The 27211-nt window shown below is 38.7% G+C and overlaps 1 protein-coding gene across 1 annotated transcript in view; it reads right to left on the bottom strand.

The window, feature by feature from the left end:
- The window catches only part of KCTD8 (potassium channel tetramerization domain containing 8), a 268756-nt gene extending 243374 nt beyond the window's left edge, over positions 1–25382 (bottom strand). The window contains exon 1 of the mRNA XM_059066521.2: positions 24006–25382. Coding sequence (XP_058922504.1) covers positions 24006–24954 — 949 coding nt within the window. The 5' untranslated portion in view covers positions 24955–25382. The remainder of the gene's footprint in view (positions 1–24005) is intronic.
- Between the last annotated feature and the right edge of the window lie 1829 nt (positions 25383–27211).

The following is a 27211-nucleotide window of genomic DNA, read 5'->3' as shown; positions in this document are numbered from 1 at the left end:
TTCCTATGCTGATGCACAGCAAAGAACAAGTACGTTCAGGCTTACATTACTATCAGTGCAGTTTCATTTAGGATAAGAAGTGATGATCTCTACTGAAAATAATTTGATTTTGACCATTAAATGTGTTAATGAGAAAAGAGTAGTGGCTGGCCTGGAAGTCAGGGGCCTGGGTTCGAGTTCCTTCTTTGGCTCTAGCCAGAAGTATGATTCTGCCAAAGTCACTTAACCTCTCTGGGTTTCAGTTTCCTCGTCCATGAGTGAGGAAGTTATCAAAATACTGATTAGTCTTACCAATATTTTCTTGGATTCTGGATCCTTCTGAGAATCTCATGAGTACTAAGTATCTCCCTCCTAAAAATGCTCACATGATTATGCACAGAAAATTGTGAATCAAACGTTCGAGGATTCACAGATCTGCAAGGGGTCCCTGCACCTATGATTAAATACTTGTAAACTAGCAAATACCTACAATTCCTTTTAACTATAAAAGAAAATCAAGCAGAGATATATGTCAAGGAAGAATACTAGATTTCTGGCTTCTATAACAAAATGCATGAAATGGCCATTGACTGAAAAAGACAACACTGAAACTGAAATAGGTATTGGTAGGAGTGGGAGAGGAGAGAGATTATGAATTTTGGACTTGTTAACTCGGACATAATAAGTCAGACATGTCACTCACATATTTGCAAGGAAATGTTGAATAGAAGCTGGGTTACCAGAGGTACGGCGCTCAAAGGAAAAGTTTATGCTGTGGACATAAATTTGGGAGCCATTAGCATGTACATGAGCACACATCAGCATATTCATCATGGTGATGAGAGCTCCCGGTGACAAGGGAATGGTAAGAAAGGACATAGAACAAAACTTAAGTAACTCTAATATTTAAATGCTAGGTAGAGAATGATGACTCTACAAATGAAACAAAAGGAAGAGCCAAAGAGATAACCATACTGTTGTGTCATAAACTTCAGGACCCTAAAATATACCTTATAAATTGGTGAATAGAAAAACATCTCCTCTTTCCTCTGGGTCTGACACTGGCCCATGCTTTTGCACAAGGTTTGGATAGAGGGTCAGACATTAGATTTTATTCTCTCAGTCCCTTAGGCATAAGCTGAACGGCCAGATGCACAGAAGCCAAGAGAAGGTGTTCCAAGACAGAACAGTCAACAATGGCAAAGGCTGATAAGAGTGGAAGAAAAGATAGATAGCTACTGAATTGAATGGCATGGATGGAAAACTGGAGAACTTTAAAGCGGCTGTTTTAAAGGCATGTTGAGGGCAAAAAGTGTGATTTGAGTGTACTGAGATGTTAGCACAAATTGAAAAAATGGAAATATTGGCATCAAAGTACAGACCATTCTCTCAAAAAGTTCAGTTGTGTAAAGTGGTAATTGGCTAGATATAAGGAATAACTTTCAAAAAATTCAGCTATGTAATGGGGTAGTTGGATAAAAATAAGAAATAACTTTGGGAACATTTCATTATTGTTTTCATGGAAAGAACTCTAGCAAGTTTGAAAGCCAATGGGAAGGATACAGTTGAGAGAGAGAGGTTGAATGCTAAAAACTAAAGATAATAATAATTAATGCAATATTCCTAGTAATGGAAGGATGGAATGTAATGGCAGTGATAGGACCCAGAGCATAGAGTGGAAGAACTGTCCCAGGACAGAAGAGATAGTTCCTCTATCAACAGGTAAGGTAGATAAGATGGTTCCAGTTGTGGATAGTTTGCATGATTGGCAGGAGAAACATGAATGAGCAGGAAGATGAATTAATGTAATGGCTTCCATTTTTCTCTGTAAAGAAACAGGTAAGGACATTTGCTAAGAGTGATGATCAAGAATAGGTGAGGTAATTGGAGGTTTAAAGAAAAGTTATAAAAAAAAATGTACTGTGACGATTAGAAGGGTTTACCAGAGAAGCATGGGAGATTTGCCAGGCAGTGCTGATGGTTTATTTAAAACTAGTGTTCATGGATTTTTAGTAGAAATGATCTTCTCTGTTGTGTGGTTTTCTCTGGAAGTTCTATGTTACTTGATTATAGCAGGGAAAAGATGTTAGTTAGGCCACTCAAAGCCGCCAAAGGGATTAGGAAAAAACAAAAAAAGACGGAAGAACAAGAGTATTTAGGATATTTCCAGGAGAGTCACTGCAATTACAAACCTGTAACCTAAATAATGAGGGCAGTGAACTAAAGAAGGCTAATGAATGGAGAGGAAAAGGTTATAATAGAGAATGATGACACAAGGTGGCAGGAGAGGATGTTATAATCTATGAGATTTTAAATTAATAGTTTTGAAGATGGAGCAACTATGCCTATACAGCATATGGTTTACCTTTATTGTCCTGAGTTAGCGACCAGAAAAATACAAAATTTGTCCCAAACTTTTTGTCTCCCCCGGTGATCTTTCTATCTAGGAAGTTTATTGGTAATCCTCTTTCCGTGAAGGCATGGTTTGAACAGGGCAGAAGTGCAAACTCTTACAGATATGGTTATGACTATAATGACCATCTTGATTAAAATGAACTAGACTCATTATTTTCCTCCTGCCCCTAAATCTGTCCTTCCTCTCATCTTCCATAGCCCTGTGAGTTCTTCTAGGTACCAAGAACGGAAGCATGAGAGTCACCTTTGACTCCACCCTGTACCTCCCTTGGACTAAATAAGCAGTCCACAGCCCGAATGATTATTTCTTCACAATGTGTTTCATATCCATACCCTCTTCTCCATTCAAGTTATCATCAGCTCAGTTCAAGCTAGGCCCATCTCATTCCTGGACTCTTGCAGTCACCTCCCAAAGGCCTGTGTTGCTATAATTTACACCCTTCATGCTTTCTTTGGCCTCAATACCTTTAATATTTGCCATTATCTTCAGGATAAAGATCTCATTTGTTTTGTATAAAAATACCACCTATTTTGTTAGTCCCTGAAGTTAAGGATGATATTTATGATTTATACATTTTGATATTCCTCATTAAACATTTCAGCTTCTAATAATGACTCAATAAACATTTATGAATTTGACACACTCACTTGGCTCTGACAATGCTGTGTATAACACCAGCTTTGTCAAAAACCTAGCACAAAAAAAATTCCTTGGTTTAAGTCTTCCAAGGAATATTCTGCCCTCATGTACTCATTTTCTATCAGGATAGCTGTAGACAGATATATGCCTAGGTGACTAGTAATCTATGGCAGATTTCAGCCACTTCTCTAAGATGACCTTCGAGATTTTCTGAACACAGCTGGATTCATGACTTCAGGCTTCTTTCAGACTGATGTTCCCTCCACATCACTGTACTGATTCTACAAAGTCATCTGTAAGTTTTTTTCCATGACACTGGGACAGTTTAGGTCTTGATCAAAAAAGTGGGTAGAAGCTGAGAGTCTGAATATCTGTAGTCTTAAGAGTGTTAGAGGATAGGCCACCCTCATCAAAATTATGACGTACATGGAATTTGTTTTTCGCACACAAAGCTCTGCTTTTACTCCATGTTCCTCTTGGTATCTTTCCCTCTATACTTTATTCAGGTATGAAATGTCTTTAATGTTCTTTCTTTCTTCTATCTTTATTAAAACATTTTCTTTAAGACAGTATCCTACCTGTATCTATAATCTAGTACATAAAAATAAATCATTTATTAGCTACCAATTTTTAATAATTGTAATTTATTTTTAATTATAAAAATATAAGCTGAAAATAAAAGATTTACAAAATTACAAGTTATTTTTAAAATTCTACAATCTAGAAATAACTAAGTTATTTTAAAGCATTCCAGGCTTTTTAAATGCCTGAACATTGACTTGCATCTTTATTAATATAATTATCAGCATTCTATGCATACAGATCTCTGTCCTATTTTTTAACTTAATATTCTAGCAAGACCTTAATTTTTCTCAGCACCCACTTGTTTATAATTAGGGAAATTCTTAAACATTAATCTGGAAAACTGCTTAAAGAAGAATATGCTCAGGCACCCAGAGGTTCCAAGTCAGTATGAAACAAATATTGAAGTTTGAGCAACATCCGAGGTTCTACTACTACAAGTTCCTTAGACTATCACAACTTTACTGATTTCTTTACCCACCCTGGAGGAAGCAACTAGTTGTACTAACTACTCATTTATCAGTATTCTTAGCTAGCTCTGCTCTGCTCTTCAGAGCAACCACACTAAAATCCACAAGCCTGGATGAATCCAATTATCTACCCTCTCTACTTCTGCATCCACATCAGAGACCATCCCCATCATGCAATTCGTTACCACTATAAATTTATAATTTTCTTTAATTATCTCTAAAATCACTAATGAGCTCCTAATTGGTAAATCTAATTGATGTTTTCAGTCTTAATCGATGGTCAACCCTGCAGCATTTATACTGTTCTGCTTAAAACTCACTTCTTTTTGTTTAAAACTTGTTTTTCCCATAAATTCCACAACCACTTCTCTCTTCTGACACTTCCAATGTCCCACTGGCCTTTCTCAATGTCATTCACGGGCTCCTCTTTATTTACCTATTCCTTCAACAGCTTCAGCACAGTCTTCCTCTCCATGATCTCTTTCTGATCATTCATGTGATATCCAGTACCTGCATTTTGAGACATATCCACCTGAAAAGTACACAGATATCTCAAATTTAACAGATCTAAAACTGACCTTATCATCCTCTCCTTAGGGATGGGGGCAGGGCCTCACTCATCCAGTATACCTTCTCTCAGTTACAGACATCACCAACTGGAGTCATCCTCTATATCCCTTTCTCCCTATTCCCTACATCCAACAGGTCAAAATGTTTGAACTAACACACAAGATCAGATGGTCACATTGGATGCACATGAAACAGATCAGAGTATCAAGTGTCACCAACAATTTAAAGAGGAGAGGCACAGATGAAACCAGGAGTGGTCTGGGACATCCCACATGACTCCCTAGTTCCTTCCTTCCCACACAGGACATTCACTCTCTGGCCCAGAATGATCAATGAGGGATTCAAGGGAAGTTTTATGGGGTTCCCCACACAGACAAAGACATATAAGTTATAAAACTTCTACATGTTACATATCCAGAGAAATGAATAGCTCATATGGTATTCTCCAGGGATCCATGCGTTGTAGATTCTGTACTTATTAACTATAAGTCATCCTTTAACCAGGGTCATTTGGAAAAGACGTTCACTAAATAAAATCTCTTCTTCCTATAAACAGCATTCATCTATTTACTTGGAGAGCCAGTTGACAAGGAGGATAGGCCAAGTCACCTGCCTTCTTTTCTTTCTCCCAAGGTATCCTCCTGTGAAGGGAATAAATGAATCATCTGTCAGCTGCCAGATGCTTTAGCTCCTTCTCCCAAAGTTCAATTGACTATACCACCTACATAGCACCAGAATATATCCCTTACTTCCTATCTCTGCTGGAGCACATCAGCTCATCTCTGGCCTGAACCTTTCCCATAACTACCAACTAACCAAGTAACTTCAGTTTCCCCAAGTACATTTCTCACTCTGCTGCCATAGATGCTTCTTGAAGATGCATATTTAACCATATCCTTTTCTGCTTCAAAATCCTTTGGCCAATATAAAATGTACTTCATCAGTTTTCCCCCACTTACATTTCCAGATTTTTCCCCCAACACATTCCCTGATATCCAGCCAGACCAACCTATTCTCTAACACTCCAGGACTAGCAAAGCTCCCAAGCTCTCACATAGATGCCCACGTTCAGCCAATACTTTGCAATGTCATCTTTTCTTGAATGCCTTCCCTGAACCCCCACATTCAGTTCAGGAAATAATCACATCCTCTGTATTGCCACTCTTCTTTGTAAATAATAAGTGAAATAGTTCACTTTAGAAAACCTTGACTTTGAATAAGATGTTGTGCCGAGTTTTTTATTTGCATCATACAATTTAATCCTCAGAGCACCCTCTGAAATATGTACTGTTATTCTGATAATTTACAAAAGAGGAAACCATGGCTTGGATACAATACATGACTTACCCAGAGTCACACAGTTATTAATGAAAAAGGTTAGGATATGAATGTAGCCCTGTTTTACTCCAGAGCCCTCCTTAAACTCAGTCATAATATGTCTCTACTCACCCATTACACAGTTTCCCTAATTAAATCAACAAACATTTCCTAAATGACAATTTGGTGCCAGGCACAGTGTGAGGCTTCACCGAGTAAGGCATGGAGAGTAAATCTAATTTAAAAAGTCACCCTCTCTAACTAAAGAAATCACCAGTTTTAATTTCACTTAAAAAACCAAACTAGTATATACCATCCCTTACTACTTCAATCAAGAATTAGAGTGTCAGACACAGTGTGAGATTTCATTCCATAAGGAAGGGAGAGTAGATCTAATGTGAAATTATACCCTTAACTTGATTGGCAAAAAAATCTGCATCAGGTTTAGCAGTGAATTTCTCTGGGGATTTAAAGTTACCTAGTAATTGCTGTCATTCACCGGCTTTTGTGGGATCATTTATTACATTGCACAGGCATTACTGTTGCCTGTACTTTTTTTACATCAGCCCTATATCTTGCACTTCAGTGACTTAAACTCACATTCCCTTGACAGACAAAAGATATTCATCTGGCACACAGCTGGGGTAGAACCCTCAGCTTGTATCTTACCTCTGACAGAGAATGAGGTAGCATCTTAACCAGCTTCTTCCTCATAGTTTACCTCAAAGCAACTTATATGTTGTTACTATTGGTTCAATTTATATATGATAATTCAACTGGGGCGCTAAGAACACCTGACATGTATCATCTCATCCATGCTCAAATCATTCTTAAGATGAGAGATGGGGAAATAATCTCAAAGTATTTAAGTGATTTTTGTAAAATCAATAAGTAGAAAGTGACAGAAGCAAAATGTTAGCCAAGATCCTCTGATTTTCTCTAATCTTTGCCAGAATTAAAATACACTTTAGCATTACTACAATTATAGATGTCTAACAATTCAGCAGATTTTCATTTATCCTAGACTCTAACATGCATATTTTGAAACTACATACTCCTAGTATATACATACTCCCACTACATACTTCTAGTATATACATACTTCCACTGCATACTTCTAGTATATACATACTTCCACTATATACATATATATATATATATGTATATCTATATATATTCCTCAGGTAATTTTTTTATTATCCAGGCTGAGATCCTACTTCCTATATTGTTCCTCATTGATACCTTGCACTGAAATGATGTCATTAAAGTTACTAGTCTCATTTCAACTATACACACATTAGTACATAAAAGAATTCCCATAAGGGGATTTATACAATGATGTCTTTGTAGAAATGAGATGTGTATGACTATGAATATATTTGCAGGCATTTTAATAAAAATTATTGCCTTTTTTTTTTTTTTTTTGTGGTACGTGGGCCTCTCACTGTCGTGGCCTCTCCCGTTGCGGAGCACAGGCTCCGGACGCGCAGGCTCAGCGGCCATGGCTCACGGGCCCAGTCGCTCCGCGGCATGTGGGATCTTCCCGGACCGGGGCACGAACCCGTGTCCCCTGCATCGGCAGGCGGACTCCCAACCACTGCGCCACCAGGGAAGCCCAAATTATTGCCTTTTTGAGATGTTCTTCTTGTAGTTAATTGAGGCACAGAGTGTGTAGAATACAGAGCATGGGCCTGCTGTTTACTAGCAGGAAGAGGCTAGATAGCTGAAAACCAAATATCCTGATTCCACTGAGATGGGCTTCTGGATGTAACCCATGTTGCATGAATCAGTTGTCCTCCTACAGACTTTCATTCAGAATTCAGAGGAGGCAGGAAGCATGATGGTTTTGCAGGGGAATTCATCTGGGGCTATGCTGGTCGATTCTTATTCTGAGTCCCCTCTTTGTGACAAAGGCAACAGCCCCATCAGAGGCCAGTTCTCCAGAGTGCTTTAACATCCTCCTTCCTAGGGTCTATTTCTTCATTCCTTCCTATGATTCTATGAGATATGTACATCCTTAATAAATCCCTTTCAGCTTAAACTAACTAGAGTTCATTTGGTTTTATGCAGCTAATGAATATAACTTAGACTAGAGAATGTAGCTCTTGCTGTGATAACAAACCTAAAGTAGTGCACTGGTTTAATGTAGCATGGAAGCAGTCTAGTGCTTGGCCACAGGATAAGGATGTTATAGATGAAAACAGACAACAATTATGTGACAGTGACCATATGGTCAAATTATGATCTGCTGTACCTTAAAAGATAGACATATGCCAACTAAAGCTATAGCATGAGATAAAATGCTAGAAAATTTCAAAATATTACTGTGTAGTGTTGGTTTCCTGCCTCTTTCAGCATAATCTTATAAGAAAGACCCACCTAGAAAATCTTCCAGAAGAGATAGAGAAGAGCACAGCTCTTCTAAAGGAGGCACTCTTTTCTCCCTTTCCCTGTAAGAGGAGTTGAAGGAGAGTCCTACAATTTGGAAATGTATGAAGTTCACAAATCCAGCTATTTCTATACCACAATCCAAGGCAGTTAAATGTAGCTGCATAATACCAAGTAACCTACTAAGGACTTAATGGGCTATGTCAAAAGAGCACATAGTCTCTCCCTGGTCAAAGACTGAACAGTTTGAACATCCAAAATAATATATGCCATTGACTGAAGTGCTGAAACATATAAAATATCCATGATTCCACAACTACACTGAGAGAGACAGAGACATTGAGAAAAGCAGCAGCAGAAGAGAGGAGGAAGAGGAGGAGAAGAACAAAGATGATGACTGCCATAACATGTAAGTAGGAAGGAAAGCACCAAAATACCAAATAGCAGCAACTTACTGAGTACCACTGGAAGTTACAAGGGAACCAACTCCTTAGTGTCAAAACGGCAAGAAGTAAGATTTATGCATTTGCCTTGTCTTTCCTCAGTGAACTGTATTTTAAGTAACTCATGAGAGAAAGTTCTTCATTACAAAACTCCACATAACAAATGTGAAAGAAATGATAAAATTGGAAAATCATGATTTTGCAACCCATAATGTAATATCTGCATCAGGCAATGGTCATCAATGATAAAACTATTAGGTAAACATTTGATGGGAAGTTATAATGAAGAAATAGTACTGAGACCACTCACCTCTACCATTTAATTATTATAAAAATAGTCTTGCCCTCCAAAAGAGCAGCAGCAGAATCTAATCAAGGTTGACTTAATGTTCACTTACAGAAAATATAAGAACAAAGGAACAATTTAAATAACATCAGAAGAAAGAAAGTAGGCACAATCAGAACAACAGACCCTATTTCTGTAAACAAATTGATGCCACTACATGTAAACAGAAACAGACAAGGATAGAAAATTAGAATGAGAAATAGACAGAGGAGGAACTGTCCTACATTAAGGGAGAAGGCACATAAAAATAAAATAAACAATCGATTTAAAAAAAAACTATAAAAATTTTTTGAGACAATCTTGGAAATAGGATTATGGATTATGGATCAGATATTATACAAAATATTATTTGCCTTGTTAGAGTTGATAATGGAGGGTGGTTATTTAAGAAAATAGCCATTTTTATTTTAGATACTAAAATATGTAGGGGTAAAATAATATTTTGGGTCGGCTTTAAGATGCTTTAACAAAAAATTCAGATATGAAGTGATATTTTGATTATTGTTGAATCTAGGAGATGAATATAGGGGAGGATTTTTTTTTAACAATTCTTTTTTTTTCATTATGTTGAAAATTTTCATAATATAAAAAGTTGTGTTTAAAAGGCAACATCAGGGCTTCCCTGGTGGCGCAGTGGTTGAGAATCCGCCTGCCGATGCAGGGGACACGGGTTCGTGCCCCGGTCCGGGAAGATCCCACATGCCGCAGAGCGGCTGGGCCCGTGATCCATGGCCGCTGAGCCTGTGCGTCCGGAGCCTGCGCTCCGCAATGGGAGAGGCCACAACAGTGAGAGGCCCGCGTACCACAAAAAAAAAAAAAAAAAAAAAAAAAAAAAAAGGCAACATCAACAACAAAATCTAACTACAAAACTGCAGCCTTAGCAGGAGGTACTCTTTCACACAAGGGTGCCTGCCCCACTGACAAAGCTGGCACCATCCACGTAGACCATCATTTTAAGAGACGGGGAAGTGAGTGATTCACAGAGGCCACAAAATAAAGAGTCTTCAGGCCTAAAAATGACACTACACAAGATTTTTGTTGCTCTTAATTCACTCATGAAACTGACCAGAAGTGCAGTACAATTTTGAAGAAATTCTTTTGCCAAAGAAACTGCAAGACTAGCCATCCATAGCCTAGGCTATTTAACCCTAAAGCAACCCGCAAGGAAGGAAATTTTACTCAATGACAGAACCAAGTGCTGCCAGGTAGGTTTAACAAGGAATTTTTTCTGTTGCCAGTAAAGGGAGTCTCTGCTGTCTGCAAGGTGGGATTTGCTATAGACCTGTGGTGCTGTTTCCTATGTTTCCTATTTTCCCATTTTTGGAACAGAATCTTTCACTGAAGTCATCCTACTCCTATTTGACACTGTTTATTGAATGCACTGAGGGTAAATAACTTACATATTAATATATTAACTCATAGGTGACCATTCCACAAGGAATCACATTCGGACCTCATACAATGTACTGTACACCACCCTTAGGAGCCCTATTGTATGGTGTCTAGGAGTCATTCCAGGAAGCTCAAACATCCCAAGTAATCTGGGAGCTATCGACATTATACTTAATAAGTGATTTCCCAGTCTAAATTATCTAGAATGGAGTCTGTCATCTGCAACTAAGACCTCTGAAAAATTCAGGGAGTTTTAAAAGCATTGCCTTTCAAGCTTTTCCCAGATTTGTTACAAGATAAAGAGTTAGAAACGACTTTTGTGCTTTGCTAGAGCTGCCATAACAAAGTACCAGGAACTGGGTGGCTTAAACAACAAAAATGTATTACCTCACAGTTCTCACAGCTAGACGTCCAAGGTCAAGGTGTTGGAGGGTTTGGTTCTCCCTGAGGGATGTGAGAAAAAATCTGTTCCATGCTTCTCTCCTCACTTCTGTTGGTTTGCTGATAATCTTTAGTATTCTTTTTCTTGTAGATGCATCAGGGTGATCTCCACCTTTATGATCACATGGTGTTCTCTTGGTGTGCGTGTGCATCTACATCTCTACGTCCAAAATTTCCCCTTTTTATAAGGACACCAGTCATATCAGATTAGGCCCATTCTCATGACCTCATTCTAAATTAATTACCTCTGTAAAGATCCTGTTTCCATATAAGGTCACATTTTGAAGTACTGGGGGTTAGGGCATCAAAATATCTTTGGGTGGGGCACAATTTCAGTTCATAAAATATTGTGTAAAGTTTAACAAAAATTATAGCCATTAGTCTTTAGACCCTGGTGTTTGTAGTAAAATTGTGAAGTAAATCTGTTATGCCTTTTTTTAGTTTTACCAAATACTGGGTAAAACTGAGCTTCACAGTATGAATGCTAAGTACCAAATTATAATAATGATAAATATGGCTTGATAGTGTCAGCTATAAAACAGACAGCTTGAAATAACTAAGTTTACTTTACAATCCAAACATGCCAACACAGAAAACGAAAGCTGAAATATTTTAATGGTTCTTGCATGCCTTAGAAACACATCAGTCCAGCAGAAGAGATGTAAATGATTATACAAAGCTACAGAAATTTCAATGCTGGACTTCCTAGCATATTTATTCATGGTTCCATTTCACGGCAACATTAAAAATTGTTAACAAGTTCCATATTTCTTGCTACAGAGCAAATATATATCTTTTTAACACTGTCTGTGAAACATGCTAAATCAACCCATCACATGTCTGCTTAACTGAAATGAAAAGGAATACCTCATAACCACTTCAAATTCAAATTTAATCTCAATTATAGAATACCTATCAAAGGTAACCAGCAGAAGTCTTCATTTTAATTTGACTTTAGGATTTCTTCATGGAGAATAGGCAACATCTATATAAGTAGTATAGCAAGATCTAGACTCCTGAATAGACTTCAAGAGATAAAATTTCTTAAAAAGGGAGTGAGGTATGATGTAGAAACCAGAAAAATTTTCATTTTCAATACTGAGTTCATATCTAAATAGGCAATTTCAACAAAAGGTCAAGATTAATAATAGTGTCACATTTTTCTGAAACAAACTGGTCATTATTCAACCACAATTCAGAGAGCAAAAGTTTTTTAATTGCTAGCAGTGGTCATGAAGTCATATTGATGCTCTCCCTTAACACACTCATGTGCACATGCACACACACACACACACACACACACACGCCTAGATTCCTGTGGTCAGAAGTTAGAGATATAACTAACTAACTTTGGCCATTGGTCTTTGGCCATGAGTAGGACCATTACTCAAAGGCTCACAAGTAGTGCATTGCACATCTACAATACACAACCTATTGTATTGCTATACACCTAGACCCAATAAATGAAATCTAGAGTTAAGCAATGTGCCAGCTGCACATCTGTATGTCATGGTCCTGATCATGAAAGACAGGAAATGTGTTCGCCATTGTTTACCACCACATCTTCAGCACCTAACAGGCTGCTGTGTATATAATATTAATTATGAATGTATGAATAAATATAAATAAACTAAATAAGACATATGACTCAGTAGCTTAAAATTAATCTAATAATCTGTATTTCTCTTAGTTTGGTAGTCTTTATATTTCTGAATGTTTCTTTAAACATCATTAAATTCTTTCCTATTTTGGTTTATCACAGGATATTAAGTATAGTTCCCTGTGCTATATATTAGGACGTTGTTGTTTATCCATTCTAAATGTAATAGTTTGCATCTACTGATCCCACTCCTATTGCTTTTATTTAAAAGAAATATTTTAACATCTTTATTGGAGTAAAATTGCTTTACACTGTTGTGTTAGTTTCTGCTGTATAACAAAGTGAATCAGCTATACATTAAATAAGATAGTACATGAAAAGGTTTCACCCTAAATAAATGTTTTGTTAACATCAATATACTCAACACATTCTCTTTAAGAAATGACAATCGGACACACTAAAACAAGAACAACATCCTATTTTTATTCAGCACAGATTACTTGGAACATATTACTTATGGAATTCCATGGAGGTAATATGAAAAAAAAAGATCAACTTCTACCATTTTCTACATGAAAAATGAAGCACAGAAAAGGAAAGTTAGCACAAGCTGCTGAATAGCACAGGGAGTTCACCTCTGTGCTTTGTGACCACCTAGAGGGGTGGGATAGGGAGGGTGGGAGGGAGGGTGACGCAAGAGCGAAGAGATATGGGAACATATGTATATGTATAACTGATTCACTTTGTTGTAAAGGAGAAACTAACACACTATTGTAAAACAGTTGTACTCAAATAAAGATGTTTAAAAAATATGCATACTAATGAAGGTTAAAATGATGGTCCTAAGACTTCTATTGCCAACTCTTTCTTTTTTCTTCTAAAAGTCAGGATCAACATTAGAAGATTCATCCCCAAAATCACCATATAGACACACCAATAATTTGTAATCACCATGCTTGCTTCCTCCTGCTACTCACTATAAAGTTGCCATGGTAGCAACTTTTCCTTGACAAAAACAGAAGTCACTTTAGAATTATATGAATGGGTCCTTACCCTCTACCTGCAAAGAGATGCAGCCTTTGCCATCCAGAAGAAAGAGGTCAAAATATTGGAGAATTATCTCTGAATGGCTGCCAGCATCTCCCTTAGATCTCTATGCTTTCTTCAAATATCTGGACTTTTAGCAACTAAAAAATATACTCAAAATGTGTAGAGTAGTTTCAATAGGAGCTCATTGAGTTGAAAGCTAACATAGTTTTCCTAAAATTGTGGAGATAAGTATTTAATCCAAAACCTAGCCTGAAATTTTTTGGCCAAATGCCTAAACTCTAAGCAATGTTTGAGTCCCTGGCCCTGTGACAATGTGTTCTCTTGCATAAACTGCTGAAAATCAAAGCTAAAAGCCTTCAACAGAAATATAAATATAGAATGTCATTAAGAGGTGCTCTGCCTCAATACACCCCATCGTTTGAAACAATAACTGCTGAATACCAATATTCCTGTTAATTGTGTCAAAATTGACCAGTGACCAGTGCTAGACCTGGAAGAATGCATTTTTTTCCTAAACAATGAAGAACAAACTAGAATAAACTTATTTTAATAATATGTTACAATTAATTTTATACTTAGTAGGTCAAGTTTTTTTAAATTTCACTAGTGATAATGGGACCTTTTCAGAGCAATTCTGAATAGGTATTGCTATCAATTTCCTCAAAAAAAAAAAAAAGAAGAAATTTAGTACTATGAATTGATAATGTAGAGAAGTGGGAATACATAGATAGTTATATGTTTTGAGGATATTAAGTTAGTAAGTGACACTAACTAACATATATTGAGCTATTAATTTTTACCTATCTGATAGTCTTCTAAGTGTTTTATATGGATTACTTCATTTAATCCTCATAATAAACCTACGAGATGAGTATTATTGTTTCCCTCACTTTTCCTGCAGGAGGGAGATTAAATTATTTTTCCAAGCTCTCAAAGCTAGAGACATAATTTTTCAAGGAATCTGACTAAAAAGTAGAAAATCATTCAGTGTTCAAACTTGTTGCTTGTTGGGAGTGGGGACCAAGAGATTCTGGTATTATCTCTTTCTAAGCACAGTATTCCTCTCCCTAGTCTCCTTGTTATCAGAAATTAGACATGTCTAATTATACAAGATGAAAGGAAATGGCAGTATACTGTGGATTCCATCTATGCTCAAGGGTTTTGTTATTATAACTGGTGCAAGAAATGGAACTAGCATAACTGAATGGTGAAATCACTTACCATTCTGGTGAGCTGGAAATCAACATTACATATATATTTTTATTCTTTTGTTGTATTTAACTCATTTTCCCCCATGTAAGTAGGATATAATAAGAGAATGATTAAAATATGGTAGAAATTACATTCCACATTTACATTCCAACTGCTGAACAAGCATTGAACTAAGTTTAACAGGTGAATGAATCTATGTGCTGTTATTGTGAGCAAAGTTGATTTGTTTTTATGAACTACCTTGATACAAGGTTAATAAGTAAAATTGATATTGTAATATGGATCATGAAATAGCAATACCACTTAAGTGTATTTCAAGATACCTTTTAAAAACTAGGAGTAGAGATAACAAAATAGTTCACTGGATCCTCACATTTGCAAACACCTACCAGTACAGCCAGATACTTCCTAAACTTACGTTATACCACAGTAGGCCTTGACCATGTCTGGAGGCAGCAGTCACTACACATTCTAAGATATTCTGAAAGGCAAGTGGCTGTAGATAGGCTGCAGCTCAGAGCATTTGCCTGACATCTTTCGTACATTAAAAAAAAAGGTCAGCTAATTTTTGATGCCTTGTACCTTCTACTCTACCAATCATTTAAGTATAAATAAATAATTGTGTGTGTGTCTCTGTGTGTATTTTTACCATACTAACAACTTTATTTATAACATTATTTAAAGCTGCCCCGTGTTTTAGTTAACATTAACTAAATAACATTTAGTTATTTTCATTCTTTATAGGTGCCTGTGTAACAGCTTCTCATGCCATTACTCTGCCTCTTGTTAATACACCAAATAACCCCTCTATAACATAATTCAATATTACATAAAGCTTACTGTGATCACCTTAAATGCAAGGTCTCTGTCATTCACATTGGCATGTCTTGTCCCAAGCTATAGCCTGGTAATTGCTCAATAGGTGCAATTTAAATTGAAGTGAAACTAAATCTCAATTCAATAACTACTTTGGTAGAACCTACAACATCGCTGGTTCATTTGTTAATTTATACTTTCATTCAAAAAAGAAATATTTACTGAGTTATTAATGTGACAGTAGCCACTGCACTAGGGGATGAAAAGACAAAAGTGAGACTTGGTGCCAAATCTCAAGGAGAAAGTAGGCCAGTGTGGAAGGTCAATATGAAAAGAGATAATTATATGATCCAGCAATCCCACTTCTGGATATATATCCAAAGGAAATAAAAACAGGATGTCTAAAAGATATCTGTACTCCCATATTTATTGCAGCATTATCCACAATAGCCAAGATATGGAAACAACCCAAGTGTCTGTCAGTGAATGAATGACTAAAGATGTGGTGTATATATACAATGGACTAATAGTCAGCCATAATAAAGAAGGAAGAAGATGAATGGACCATGGGGCAGTATGCTGGTGAAAAAAATGTCAGACAGAGAAAGACAAATGCTGTGTGATATCACTTATAAGTGGAATCTTAAAAAAAGCCAAACTCATAGAAACAGAGTAAAATGGTAGTTACCAGGGGGCTGAGGGGTGTGGAGGAAATGAGGAGATGTTGGTCAAAGGGTACAAACTTCCAGTTATCAGATGAATCAGTTCTGGGGATCTAACTCACCACATTGTGATTATAGCCAAAAATACTGCACTATATACTTGAAAGTTGCTAAGAGAGTAGATCTTAAATGTTCCCACCACAAAAAAAGAACTAGTAATTATGTGAGGAGATGGAAGTGTTAGCTAACACTATAGTGGTAATCAAATTGCAATATACACATGTATCAAATCAACATGTTAACTTACAAAATGTTATATGTCAATTATGTCTCAATAAAGCTAGGAAAAAAATAGGATACAACAAGAAAGAAAAAAGAGAGAGATAGTTACATGCTTAGGAAATACAATGAAGGCCCTATACGTAGTGTACTAGGAAGAGACAGGGAAGCGTGGAAGCTAAATGCAGAAGGATTCTACAGCAAGAGGTCACTCAGTTACGACATGACATGACTATGGTACTGGGGGTGCATTAAAAAACCAATGAGTCAAGAAATAAACTTGTAAACAGTATAAACTCAGTATAAAATACTCATATATTTTGCTTTTGAAAGTGCAAAATACAACTAACCTCACAGGATAATTAGGTTTCATGACGTGCTCCCTCACAGAAACGAATGATGGGAAGTATACGGATGCTAGGCACAGGACACCTTAGAGTCAAGTCAGCAGATGGAGGTTCACCATTACCCTTAGAACTTATAGTTAACTTACCTATGGGAGTGACTTTGAAAACCTGTGAATAAAGTTATTCTCATCTTTAGGTAAGTCCTTGCAAAATCTTTTAGCATCATCTCCATTAGAGAAGCTGCCAGCTTGTCTTGCAGGATTGTGGCTGCTAAATGCTGACAATACCCTGAAGTTAATTCAAAAGAGGTTTTAAAAACGATAACTGTAATGAAACATAGATTGAAGGGTTACCTGAAACACTACTTTCCAATTACTTCAAATGTAAAGATATACTTCCACAATACTTTAAGCCTCCAAAAACACCAAAAGCCAATAATCCCAATACCCAGGAGATATTTGATAGTTTTTTGGACCTAATTATAGCAAGTATATAATTTAAAGGCATTAACCAATATTTAGGGCCAATAAACTATATGTAATTAACAAAATTGATTTCAACCAAAATACCTTCTTTATTTTGTCACCTTCTAAGAACATACATAAAATGTGTTATATTACACAGGTAAAATGAATTTTCTGCAGAAGACTACCTTAACACTGTTTAAATTTGGTCAGTCTATCAAAACTATAGATATTACTTGTTCCCCCAAAAGAGTGGTAAACTGAGTCAAATGGCTTATTTTCTTTAATTTTAAAAATATCCATGAATGTGGTAGGCTTAATCATTAAAAGTTAACCCTTTCGGGGCTTCCCTGGTGGCGCAGTGGTTGAGAATCCGCCTGCCGATGCAGGAGACACGGGTTCGTGCCCTGGTCCGGGAAGATCCCACATGCCGCGGAGCAACTGAGCCCGTGAGCCATGGCCGCTGAGCCTGTGCGTCCGGAGCCTGTGCTCCGCAAGGGAGAGGCCACAACAGTGAGAGGCCCGCATACCGCAAAAAAAAAAAAAAAAAAAAAAAAAAAAAAAAAAAAAAAAGTTAACCCTTTCACCAAGTAAAGACATAAAACATATACAATTGACTCTTGAACAATGCAGGGGCTAGGGGGTGCCCACCCCTGCTCAGTAGAAAATCTGCTTGTAACTTTATAGTTGGTCTTTGTATTGGAGGTTCTGCATCCTCAGATTCAACCAACCTCAATACGTATTATTTGAAAATAAATCTGCTTATAGATAGACCCTCGCAGTTGTTCAAGGGTCAACTGCATTTACTGTATTCTTAAGGAAATTTAAAATAGATTAAGAAAAATTAGGTTCATTCATATACAGCTCACACTACCCATTTTTGCTTAGAGAGCTAAGTTCTAGGTACTCAGTAAACATTGAAATATATTTGCAAAATTGATTGCATGAAACAGGCCTTACTTTTAAATATTCAAGAGTAAGGGCTTCACAGTAAGGCAGAACTATTCTAGTTCCAGCTCAGACGCATACCAGCTCTATGACCTAAGGGTGCTAACTTAACCTCTCCAAATCATAGTTTCCTAACCGAAGTATTAGGGAACTAATGCCAAGCTAATGGAATGTTAAAAAAGTAAAGTAATGGCTATAAAACATTTATCACCAAACTAGGTACATAGTAAATGTTCTTTTTATTACACATACTGTACTTTGAAAAAATCAACTCTTTTCTAAGCTTACAGGGAAAATATTCAACACCAATATTTATTTATAATACTGTCTGTGGCAAAGGACATGTATTATACTTTTATCTAAGATGTCAATAAAAAAATTCAATGTCTTGTGGGAAATGTCACTAAATGTATAACTGCATTAAATGTATAAAGCGAAACAAAGTAAATAAAGATGGCATATAAACCATCTACATAGTATCACCATAACTTTCAAAATGTATGTCTGTCATCTTCATAGGCTTAGAACAAAGACTGGAAGGAAATGAGTCAAGATTTTATTAGCAGTTACTGGTGGCAATTTTTTAAAATTTTACTTCTCTTTTATAAAATTCCTAAAACTGCACATATTACTTCCATTATCAAAAAGGGCTGCATTTGAATAAGTTGACAATCATTTTCATATTTTAAACTAATTGACCTAATAACTTATAACAATAGAATAGATAATAATTGTTGCTAATTTCATACATATTATTTGTTTTTCCAAAGAGATTTTTTTTTCTTTTTAACTAAGGCACACAAACACACTCATTGTGAGTTCTTCTATTCTAAGCTACAAGAGAAAGAACTTGCCAAATAAGGCTTGTAGTGCCATTGTCTTTTTGCTTTATTATATCCTTAAGGATTGACCCACACACAGCTGTAGAAAGGGTGGCAGAGAAAACTAAAGCCATAACACTATTTTAAAAGATCAAATTTAGAGACAGTACTATGCCAGAGATAAAAGTTTAATGCCCTTAAACAGTAACCAATGCTATGCCATGTCTTCCAAACATTTTGCACTCTAAGGTTTTTGTCATTTTCTGTCTTCTTTATTACTGCAAGTATTGTATTTGCACGAAATAAGAATCTTGGTATTTAACAAAGTTATCTCTTCCCCATCTATTCAAAAGTCGTTCAGCCATGTGGTTGCAGAAGAAATTTTTCCATGATAAGTATAAAAATGACTAGTAAGTCTCCAAGAAGGAAAGAACCAACTTTAAAAAAAAAAGGAACAAAGTTATTTTCCATAAAACAGTGTTTGTTGATAAAAGTAGAAGCATTTTTGGACTGGAAAATAATATATAATTTTAAAGGTATGCATCTAAATAGGATGACTTTTTAAAGACGTTTCTTCGAAAGCTTTTAATGCAACAGGCCTGCTAACATAGGATTGAATAGCTGTTTGAATATTTTCAACTCAGCTAGCTTTCTTCAACCCAACACAGTGAAATAAATCAGATTATATTTGAAAGAGTGTATATAAAAATCCATTAAGACAGATTAGAATTCACAGTCCAGTTCAGTAATAGCATTAGGTCCTATATCTGGCACTCTCATACATCACAACAAAAAAGGCTGTACCAAATTTAAGGAATATCACATGCACCTAGAGAAATGTATACTTTCACACCGCATATTATTCAACCAACACAGAATGCAAAACTCAAAGCACTATAAGAGAAGAGCAGTGAATCAGTACTACCTTTCTGTAAACACACTGTTTATGAGAAATAAAGGATATATATTATGCTCATTTTAATTATGGGTAGTCTACATATCACATTCCAAACAGATAGCTACTGTCTATGTAATACAATGCCAACACAAAATGCCTTTTTTTGTCTCTGAGATATTGCTAAAAAGAGCCACAATTACACTTAACAGACACTCCCCAAAAAACAGAAGACACAATAACTCACTGTTTTCCTTCAAGAAAGGACAATCCATCTTCAGTAATAGTAGAGTAATATGGAATTTAATAGTACTAGTATATGTTGCAGAGTCTAAAATCTTGATAAAACTATGAGTTATGACTGATAATAGATCAAAGTGTCCATGTAGCCAAATGAAGCTGATATTAGATCTTTAATAGCCTGTATATAACCTTGAGTATTAGAACCCAATGATGTGGATACAAGTACTTAAGGAGATATGAATCTAGCTCAGTGTCTGTGAGAAAATATTGCCAAAGTTTCAACTCCTAATGGAGAGTATTAAAACACTTCTTGGCCCTAAATCAGAAAAGGGTTCTATTGGAGTTGATCCAAAAGAACTAACTGGAGAGTGATTGGCAAACCTAGGTGACTCGAACTTGGCCTGAAAAATCCAAGTTCCAGGGAAGAATTTGGTTATTAAATTGGTAGTTTCAAACTTCTGAAAGTTACTATAATTGTAACAGCTAACATTTTTTAAGCTTTTATTATAGGTCAAGCACTGGTCTAAGCACTTTACATGTATTTTCAAATTCTATAAAATTCGTACTATAATAATCTCCATTGCACAGGTGAGGGAACTAAAATAATTTAGTCAAGATCACACATTTGGCAAATAGCAGTGTCTGGGATTACTGAACCATTTGCCACTCTCCTCCCATCTCTACAGAAACTCAGTGGTGAAGTTGGGTGCAGGGGTGCGGAGAGTGAAGAGCTGAAATTAATGTTCAAGTGTATAAACCAATTCTACACTTTTCAGAGCAGCTTCAAACTACTAAGTTCACCTTTAAAAGGGGTTAAAATGACTGATACATGTTATACATTTTTAGAAATGTTTTGAAAGAACTGTATCAAAGGAGAAATAAAAGATAATAAGGCCCTATCTGCATCTGAAATGGTGGACAAACAAGTTCATCTAATGATTTTGTTTTTATGAATAACACTGGTAGTCTTTTAAAAATAGAGACTGCTAAACAAGATAGCTACACTGAATAGTTAACATTATTACCTTCACTAAGTAGGATGGAAATACAGTGAATTTTCATTCAGCAATGTTAAATAGAATCCCATACAAAATAATTTGTGAAAATGTGCTGCAAGCTATACAAAACATAAAATAAATGTATATATAACAGTGTTCGAGATAAATTTTATATCACAAATAAAAAACGGCAACCACATTTGGTTGGTCAACTGGAATACCACTTCAAAGGAACCATATTTAATCTGGAATTGTGTTTTTTCCCCCACAGGATAATCAATGAAAAAGGCTTTGAGTTGCTTCCTTAGATTTCTGGGACTTTTATCAATGAATCTCAGAACTCATTTTTTATGGGAATACTCTGCAAGTCATTATTCATAATATAAATATTTTATTTTCTTTCACTTCTTCCAGCTCCAGTAGTGAAATATCCTGAATTCTAAGCATCTCTCAAATCATCTTATGACTTAAATTGGCTGAGTTTCCAACTTAAATACACTATTTTATGAGCATTTTTCATAATTTAAAGACAACCTGTATTACTTCTTCATAATCAAAGTAACGGACATTTTCAAGTCCACAAGTTTCTAGGGGAAAGAGAAAGACCAAAACTGTGAAAGATTCCAAAATTCAAGAACCTTAACTGCAGAACACTTATGCTTACACCTTCTCTAACAAAAATCACTAACCACTAAAAATCACTAAAAAAAGTCAAAAGTTCATTTCCTCTCATCTTCTGAAATGCTTGGAAATATATCTATGTTGAAATGATATAAATGTTTAAGGTCTGAAGTGTCAATAAAGGTCGCTTCCTTTGGGTGGCTTTTCTGACTATTGATCTTTTTACTGTGTAACAAATAATACTTTCATATAATTAAGAATAAAACATCTTATTAGATTTTTTATTGAAATATAATTGATTTATATTATTGTGTTAGTTTCAGGTGCACAAAAAAGTGATTCAGTTATATATATATATATTTTTTCAGATTATTCTCCATTACAGGTTATTACAAGATATTGAATATAGTTGCCTGTGCTGTACAGTAAATCCTTGTTGCTTACCTATTTTATGTATAGTAGTTTGTATCTGTTAATCCCTAACTCCTAATTTATTTCTCCCCCCTTTCCCCTTTAGTAACCAAAACCCTCTTTTTCTATGTCTGTGAGTCTGTTTCTGTTTTGTATATTGATTCATTTGTATTATTTTTTAGATTCCACATATAAGTGATATAATATTTGTCTTTCTCTAAGAAAATTAGATTTTTATCTACCACTTCAATGGACACTTTCTTTGCTTCTCTGTTGAAATGGTTTTCTTAAGAAAACCAGCACAATTCAAAAAGACAATCTAACACTAAGTGTGCTGTGTTTTGTCACCCTTACCTCCAAGGTTACTAGAATACACAAACAATGAGCAACTTCCAATCAATCTCACGCCTGTGCAAAGAGAGGTCCTTTCCACTTCCCCAGTCAAAATAAAGTGCAAAAAATTGCCTGGATCCCAAACAGTTAGTGAATTACTTAATAAATAAATACAATTAAAGCTGGGCTTTATACATAGGCTATCTATTCTATTCTCCCTAACACTACAGGCAAGTTTTCAATCTTCTTGTGTCTTAAGAAAGAAAAAACATTTGCCAAATGATGTTCCTGCTCCCATCCCAGATAGCTTTCCATTTGTCCACATAGCTCTCTAGTTGCGGCCCTCCTCACTTTATAAACGTCACTAAGAATTGTCCCCGCCCCGGTTCCCCATCCCCCAAGCCCCAGCGCTAGTCGGTGCAGTTCTTGAACTTGACCCACAGAACCGCCCCCCACCGCCCCCGCCTAAGTGCACTACAAAAAGCATTGCGCCAGATGCTTTCCAAACCACTCCCCCGTTCTCTCAGTTCAGAAAATCACTGCATTTATTCCCCCTGGGAAAGTGGATTCAATCCCTCATTCTCACTGGAGGCTCCCAGAAAGGAAACACAATCACACACACGCGCGCGCGCGCACACACACTTCCCTTCCTCGTGTCCAACTCTGACAGCACTCAGACCACCAAAGCCCGTTCCCTCCACCCTTCTCTGTCCAAAACCCCTAACAGTTACAGAAGATAACTGGCGCGAGAGAAATCTGAGGTTTCTATGGGTCAATGGAAACCTCTTTCCCCCCGGGCCCTTGAGGGGCTTTGGAGGCACAATCGCCACTTCTTTTGTTGCCCCTTTCCGAAACCATCCATAATTGAATGCTCCAGCGCCGACCCGCACCAACCGGAGGTAAACCCGGCGTGCGCCGCGATACCTTGATGCCAACCCGCCCTCTGGAGGGACACCACTGGGACCCACATAAGTTGACCCCCGCGAGTCCCACGGAGACAGAGGGAAGGAAGGGGACCTACGCGCCCAGCCTTGTGCCCCTGTCTTTTCCCGACCCTCGATAGTAGAAGGGAGTCCAGAGGCTCCGAGAGCTGGGCGGGGCGAGAGGGCAAGATCAATAAAGTTAAGAAAGAGGACTGCTTGGGAATTGCGTGCTCCTGAGTTGCTGAAGAGAGGAGCCAAAAGGGAGATCGCAAGGCACGAAACCATAAATCGTGTCTGCCGCGATAGGGGAGGCACACAACGACACCAGACGCGCTGGAACCCGACGCGGGTCGGCGAGGGGGCGGGGAGAACTGGGAAATTCGGAGACCGCAAACTTACGGAAGAAGATGTACTCCGTGTAGCTGCTCCAGATCTTGTCTTCGCGGTACTGGTTGACGAAGGCGGCGGTGCCGGAGGAGTTACACGCCACCATGTGGAAGCCGGCCTCAGACAGGCGATCGAACGCCTGCTCCAAGTAGGTGAACTTGAGGTAGAAGCGGGACGTGTACTTCTCGGGCGGCCGGTCAGGGTCGCGGCTCTCGTTGAGTGTGTCTCCGAACACCTCCTTGGCCAGCGCGATGCGTCCGCACACCATGATGCGCGCCACGCGCCGGAACTTGGCGTCCGCCTGGTTGTCACGCACCGTGGTGTAGGAGCCTCGGTAGCCGAGCGTGAGGAAGCCGGAGCGTTTGTCCGGTGCGCCGCTACCCCCATGCGCTCCGGGACCCGAGGGCACTGCGGCCGCCGCCCCGCGCAGCACCGCCTCGCTGCTGCCCTGAGAGACGTTGTCCTCCAGGTCGCTCTGGCAGCCCTCGTCGTTGAGCGAGTTCTGCTTGGTGACCTTGGGCGACAGCAGCTTGACCAGGTCGGTGAGCTGGAAGTACTCGGCCTCGCGCAGGAGCCGCTCCTTCTCGGGGAAGTGCTCCGGCAGCGCGAGCTGCTTGTCCCGCAGATAATCCAGCACGTACCTGAAGAGGAAGCCGTCCCGGTCGATGAAGAAGCGCGCCCGGCTGTCCCTGGGCAGCTCGCCCCGGCGTCGGGCGCCGCCCCGGGGGCTAGAGGGCGAGAACATACTGGCCAGAGTGCTATCCGGGACGCTGAGCAGCGTCGAGTGCTTGGTCACATAGACCTGGCCCCCTACGTTCAGCTCCACCACCTCGGGGAAGGGCGAGGGCGCGCAGGGCCCCGGGGCGGCGGCTGCCGACGCGCCGGGCGAGCTGGACGAGGAGACCATCTCGCTAATGGGCAGGATGGTGCCGCCGCCGCTGCCTGTGTCCTTCAAAGCCATGGTCCTCCCAGCCGCTGGCCAAGTGACCCTGGAGAGCAGCACTTTCTCCTTCCCGAAACCCGCGCCCTGCACCCCCGGTGGCGCGCCCCTGATGCGCCCTCGGGCCGGGCGGCACGTTTCTCCGGCCGAGGAGGCCCGGTTCAGGGCTCGGGGCAGCGGCGGCGGCGGCGGCGCCCGGGCTCCATCGGGGGAGCGATGTGCAGGAGAGGAGCTCTGCGGGCGCCGCGGCGGCGGCGGCGGCGGCGGCGTGAGGAGGAGCGGCTGCTCCTTTGGGGGCGACGGCGGGGAAGTGTGAGAGACTTGCGAGAGGCTCTTAAGCTGCCGCTCGGCTCTCCGCGGGGAGGGCGGGAGGAGGGGCCGGAGCAAAGAAAACTCGCCGCCCCAGCAGCTTGCGAGCGCGCCGCGAGCCCCGAGCGCGGACGGTGGCGCAAACTACTCCTCGCAGCCGGGGAGGTGGCACTGACGTCAAGCCCGGGACTGGGACCCGAGCCACAGCTGTCATTTAAAGAGATAGGTGCCAGCCTCCGGCTGCGGGGCTCCGACGCTAGGGGGAAGGACCGAGGGCCGAGCCTGGAGGTGATGCTACTTGACAGCGAGCGGGGAGATGGGAAGAAGAGGGCAGGAAACCGAAAACAAACGGGAAAAAGGACAGCATGTCTCCTTCATCCATTTCATTCCCCCCTTCCGTCCGTCCGTCCCTCCCTTCCTCCCTTGCCCTTGTTCGCACAGTAAAACTATCTTTTTGTAAAATTTTTTATCTTGCATTAAGGTGGGAAGTGGGGCAGGGGGTTGGGTTATAACAAAAATGCTAGGGTGCCAATCTGAAATTACTACAAATGTTGGCGTGAGGACTTTGATTGCCAAAAAAAAACTACGTGGGGGGTGAATCTCTTGTAGTGATTTTAGCATAGTTTTTGAAGTGAAGGGCGAAATGCCGGAACCTCAGTTACATTCAGATGTCGTGATTTCATATTTAACTGCATGTGCTACAAATAGTTGAAGAATTTTTAAAACTGAAATCTGTTTTTCGGTTCACAAAACTAATAACGGATTGTGGTAACGTGACGGTTCTCTCCTTTCATCCCTTCAGTATTTGATTCATAGTAGATGCTTAATAAATATTTTTGGAGGAAGGGACAAAGCCAGGGAGGGAACTTATTCTATTTGCTCCTAGTTTCCGATCCTGCTCTATCCTCTGATTAATCTCTTCATTTCTTTTTCAGCTTTCAGGGCAAGAGAAATGGCTTATGTTTTATTAGTAATCTAACTGTAAGAGTCAGGTCACAAATGAAAAGTATATGAATTTAAGCTCACTTTAATTTCCATTTGTTCACAACACAGGTATAGGCTGTAAGATCAGCATTATTTGTGATAGTGAGGATAGAGATGCAAATGAGGAATCTCCCTTCTTGTGGCTATTCATCCTGGGACATCCTTTTGTGTTCAGAAACATAAAGAATCATTGATTTATAAAGTACAAAGGTGAAAAGACTACACTGCTATACAAGTAGTTTGCTTCAAAAATTATCATAGTATTATAGATGAACCTTATCCATTAACAAATAAAGTAATGTACAGATTTTCACATCTTTTTAAAAATTCTAAATGCCTACTTAGGATTCCTTCACTTTGAATCAACCACACACACACACATACACACACACACACAAATACACACACACAAAAGTACTGGATTTGAGATACAGTTGTAACCTCTAATTTTTTTTTTTTTTTTTTTTTTTTTTGCGGTATGCGGGCCTCTCACTGTTGTGGCCTCTCCCATTGCGGAGCACAGGCTCTGGACGCGCAGGCTCAGCGGCCATGGTTCACAGGCCCAGCCGCTCCGCGGCATGTGGGATCTTCCCGGACCAGGGCACGAACCCGTGTCTCCTGCATCGGCAGGCGGATTCTCAACCACTGCGCCACCAGGGAAGCCCCTGTAACCTCTAATTTTTATAAATAATTAATAAACTGTTATTTGGAGTATTAAAAACTATATTTAATTCATTGATCCTTATAAGCCACATCCCCAGAAAATGTTATATCAGTTTTGAAGTTAGATTACCTGAGACTGAAAATGCACTAATGAAAGAATACAATATATTTACCGAAGTTCTAAGACTTAAAACCTGGTGTGCATTATGCATCTTCATGCATTCCTCGTATTCAAGCCTATTGCTTCCCCCCAAATTTATAAACTGATTAAGAAGTAGAATTGATTTTAGCCTTCTTCACTTAAAAGCTACCATCAGAAAGC

Source organism: Kogia breviceps, chromosome 6, assembly GCF_026419965.1.
Source record: "Kogia breviceps isolate mKogBre1 chromosome 6, mKogBre1 haplotype 1, whole genome shotgun sequence".
Lineage (NCBI taxonomy): Eukaryota > Metazoa > Chordata > Mammalia > Artiodactyla > Physeteridae > Kogia > Kogia breviceps.
The sequence above is the reverse complement of the archived record's forward strand: the minus strand, read 5'-3'. Positions and strand labels throughout refer to the sequence as shown.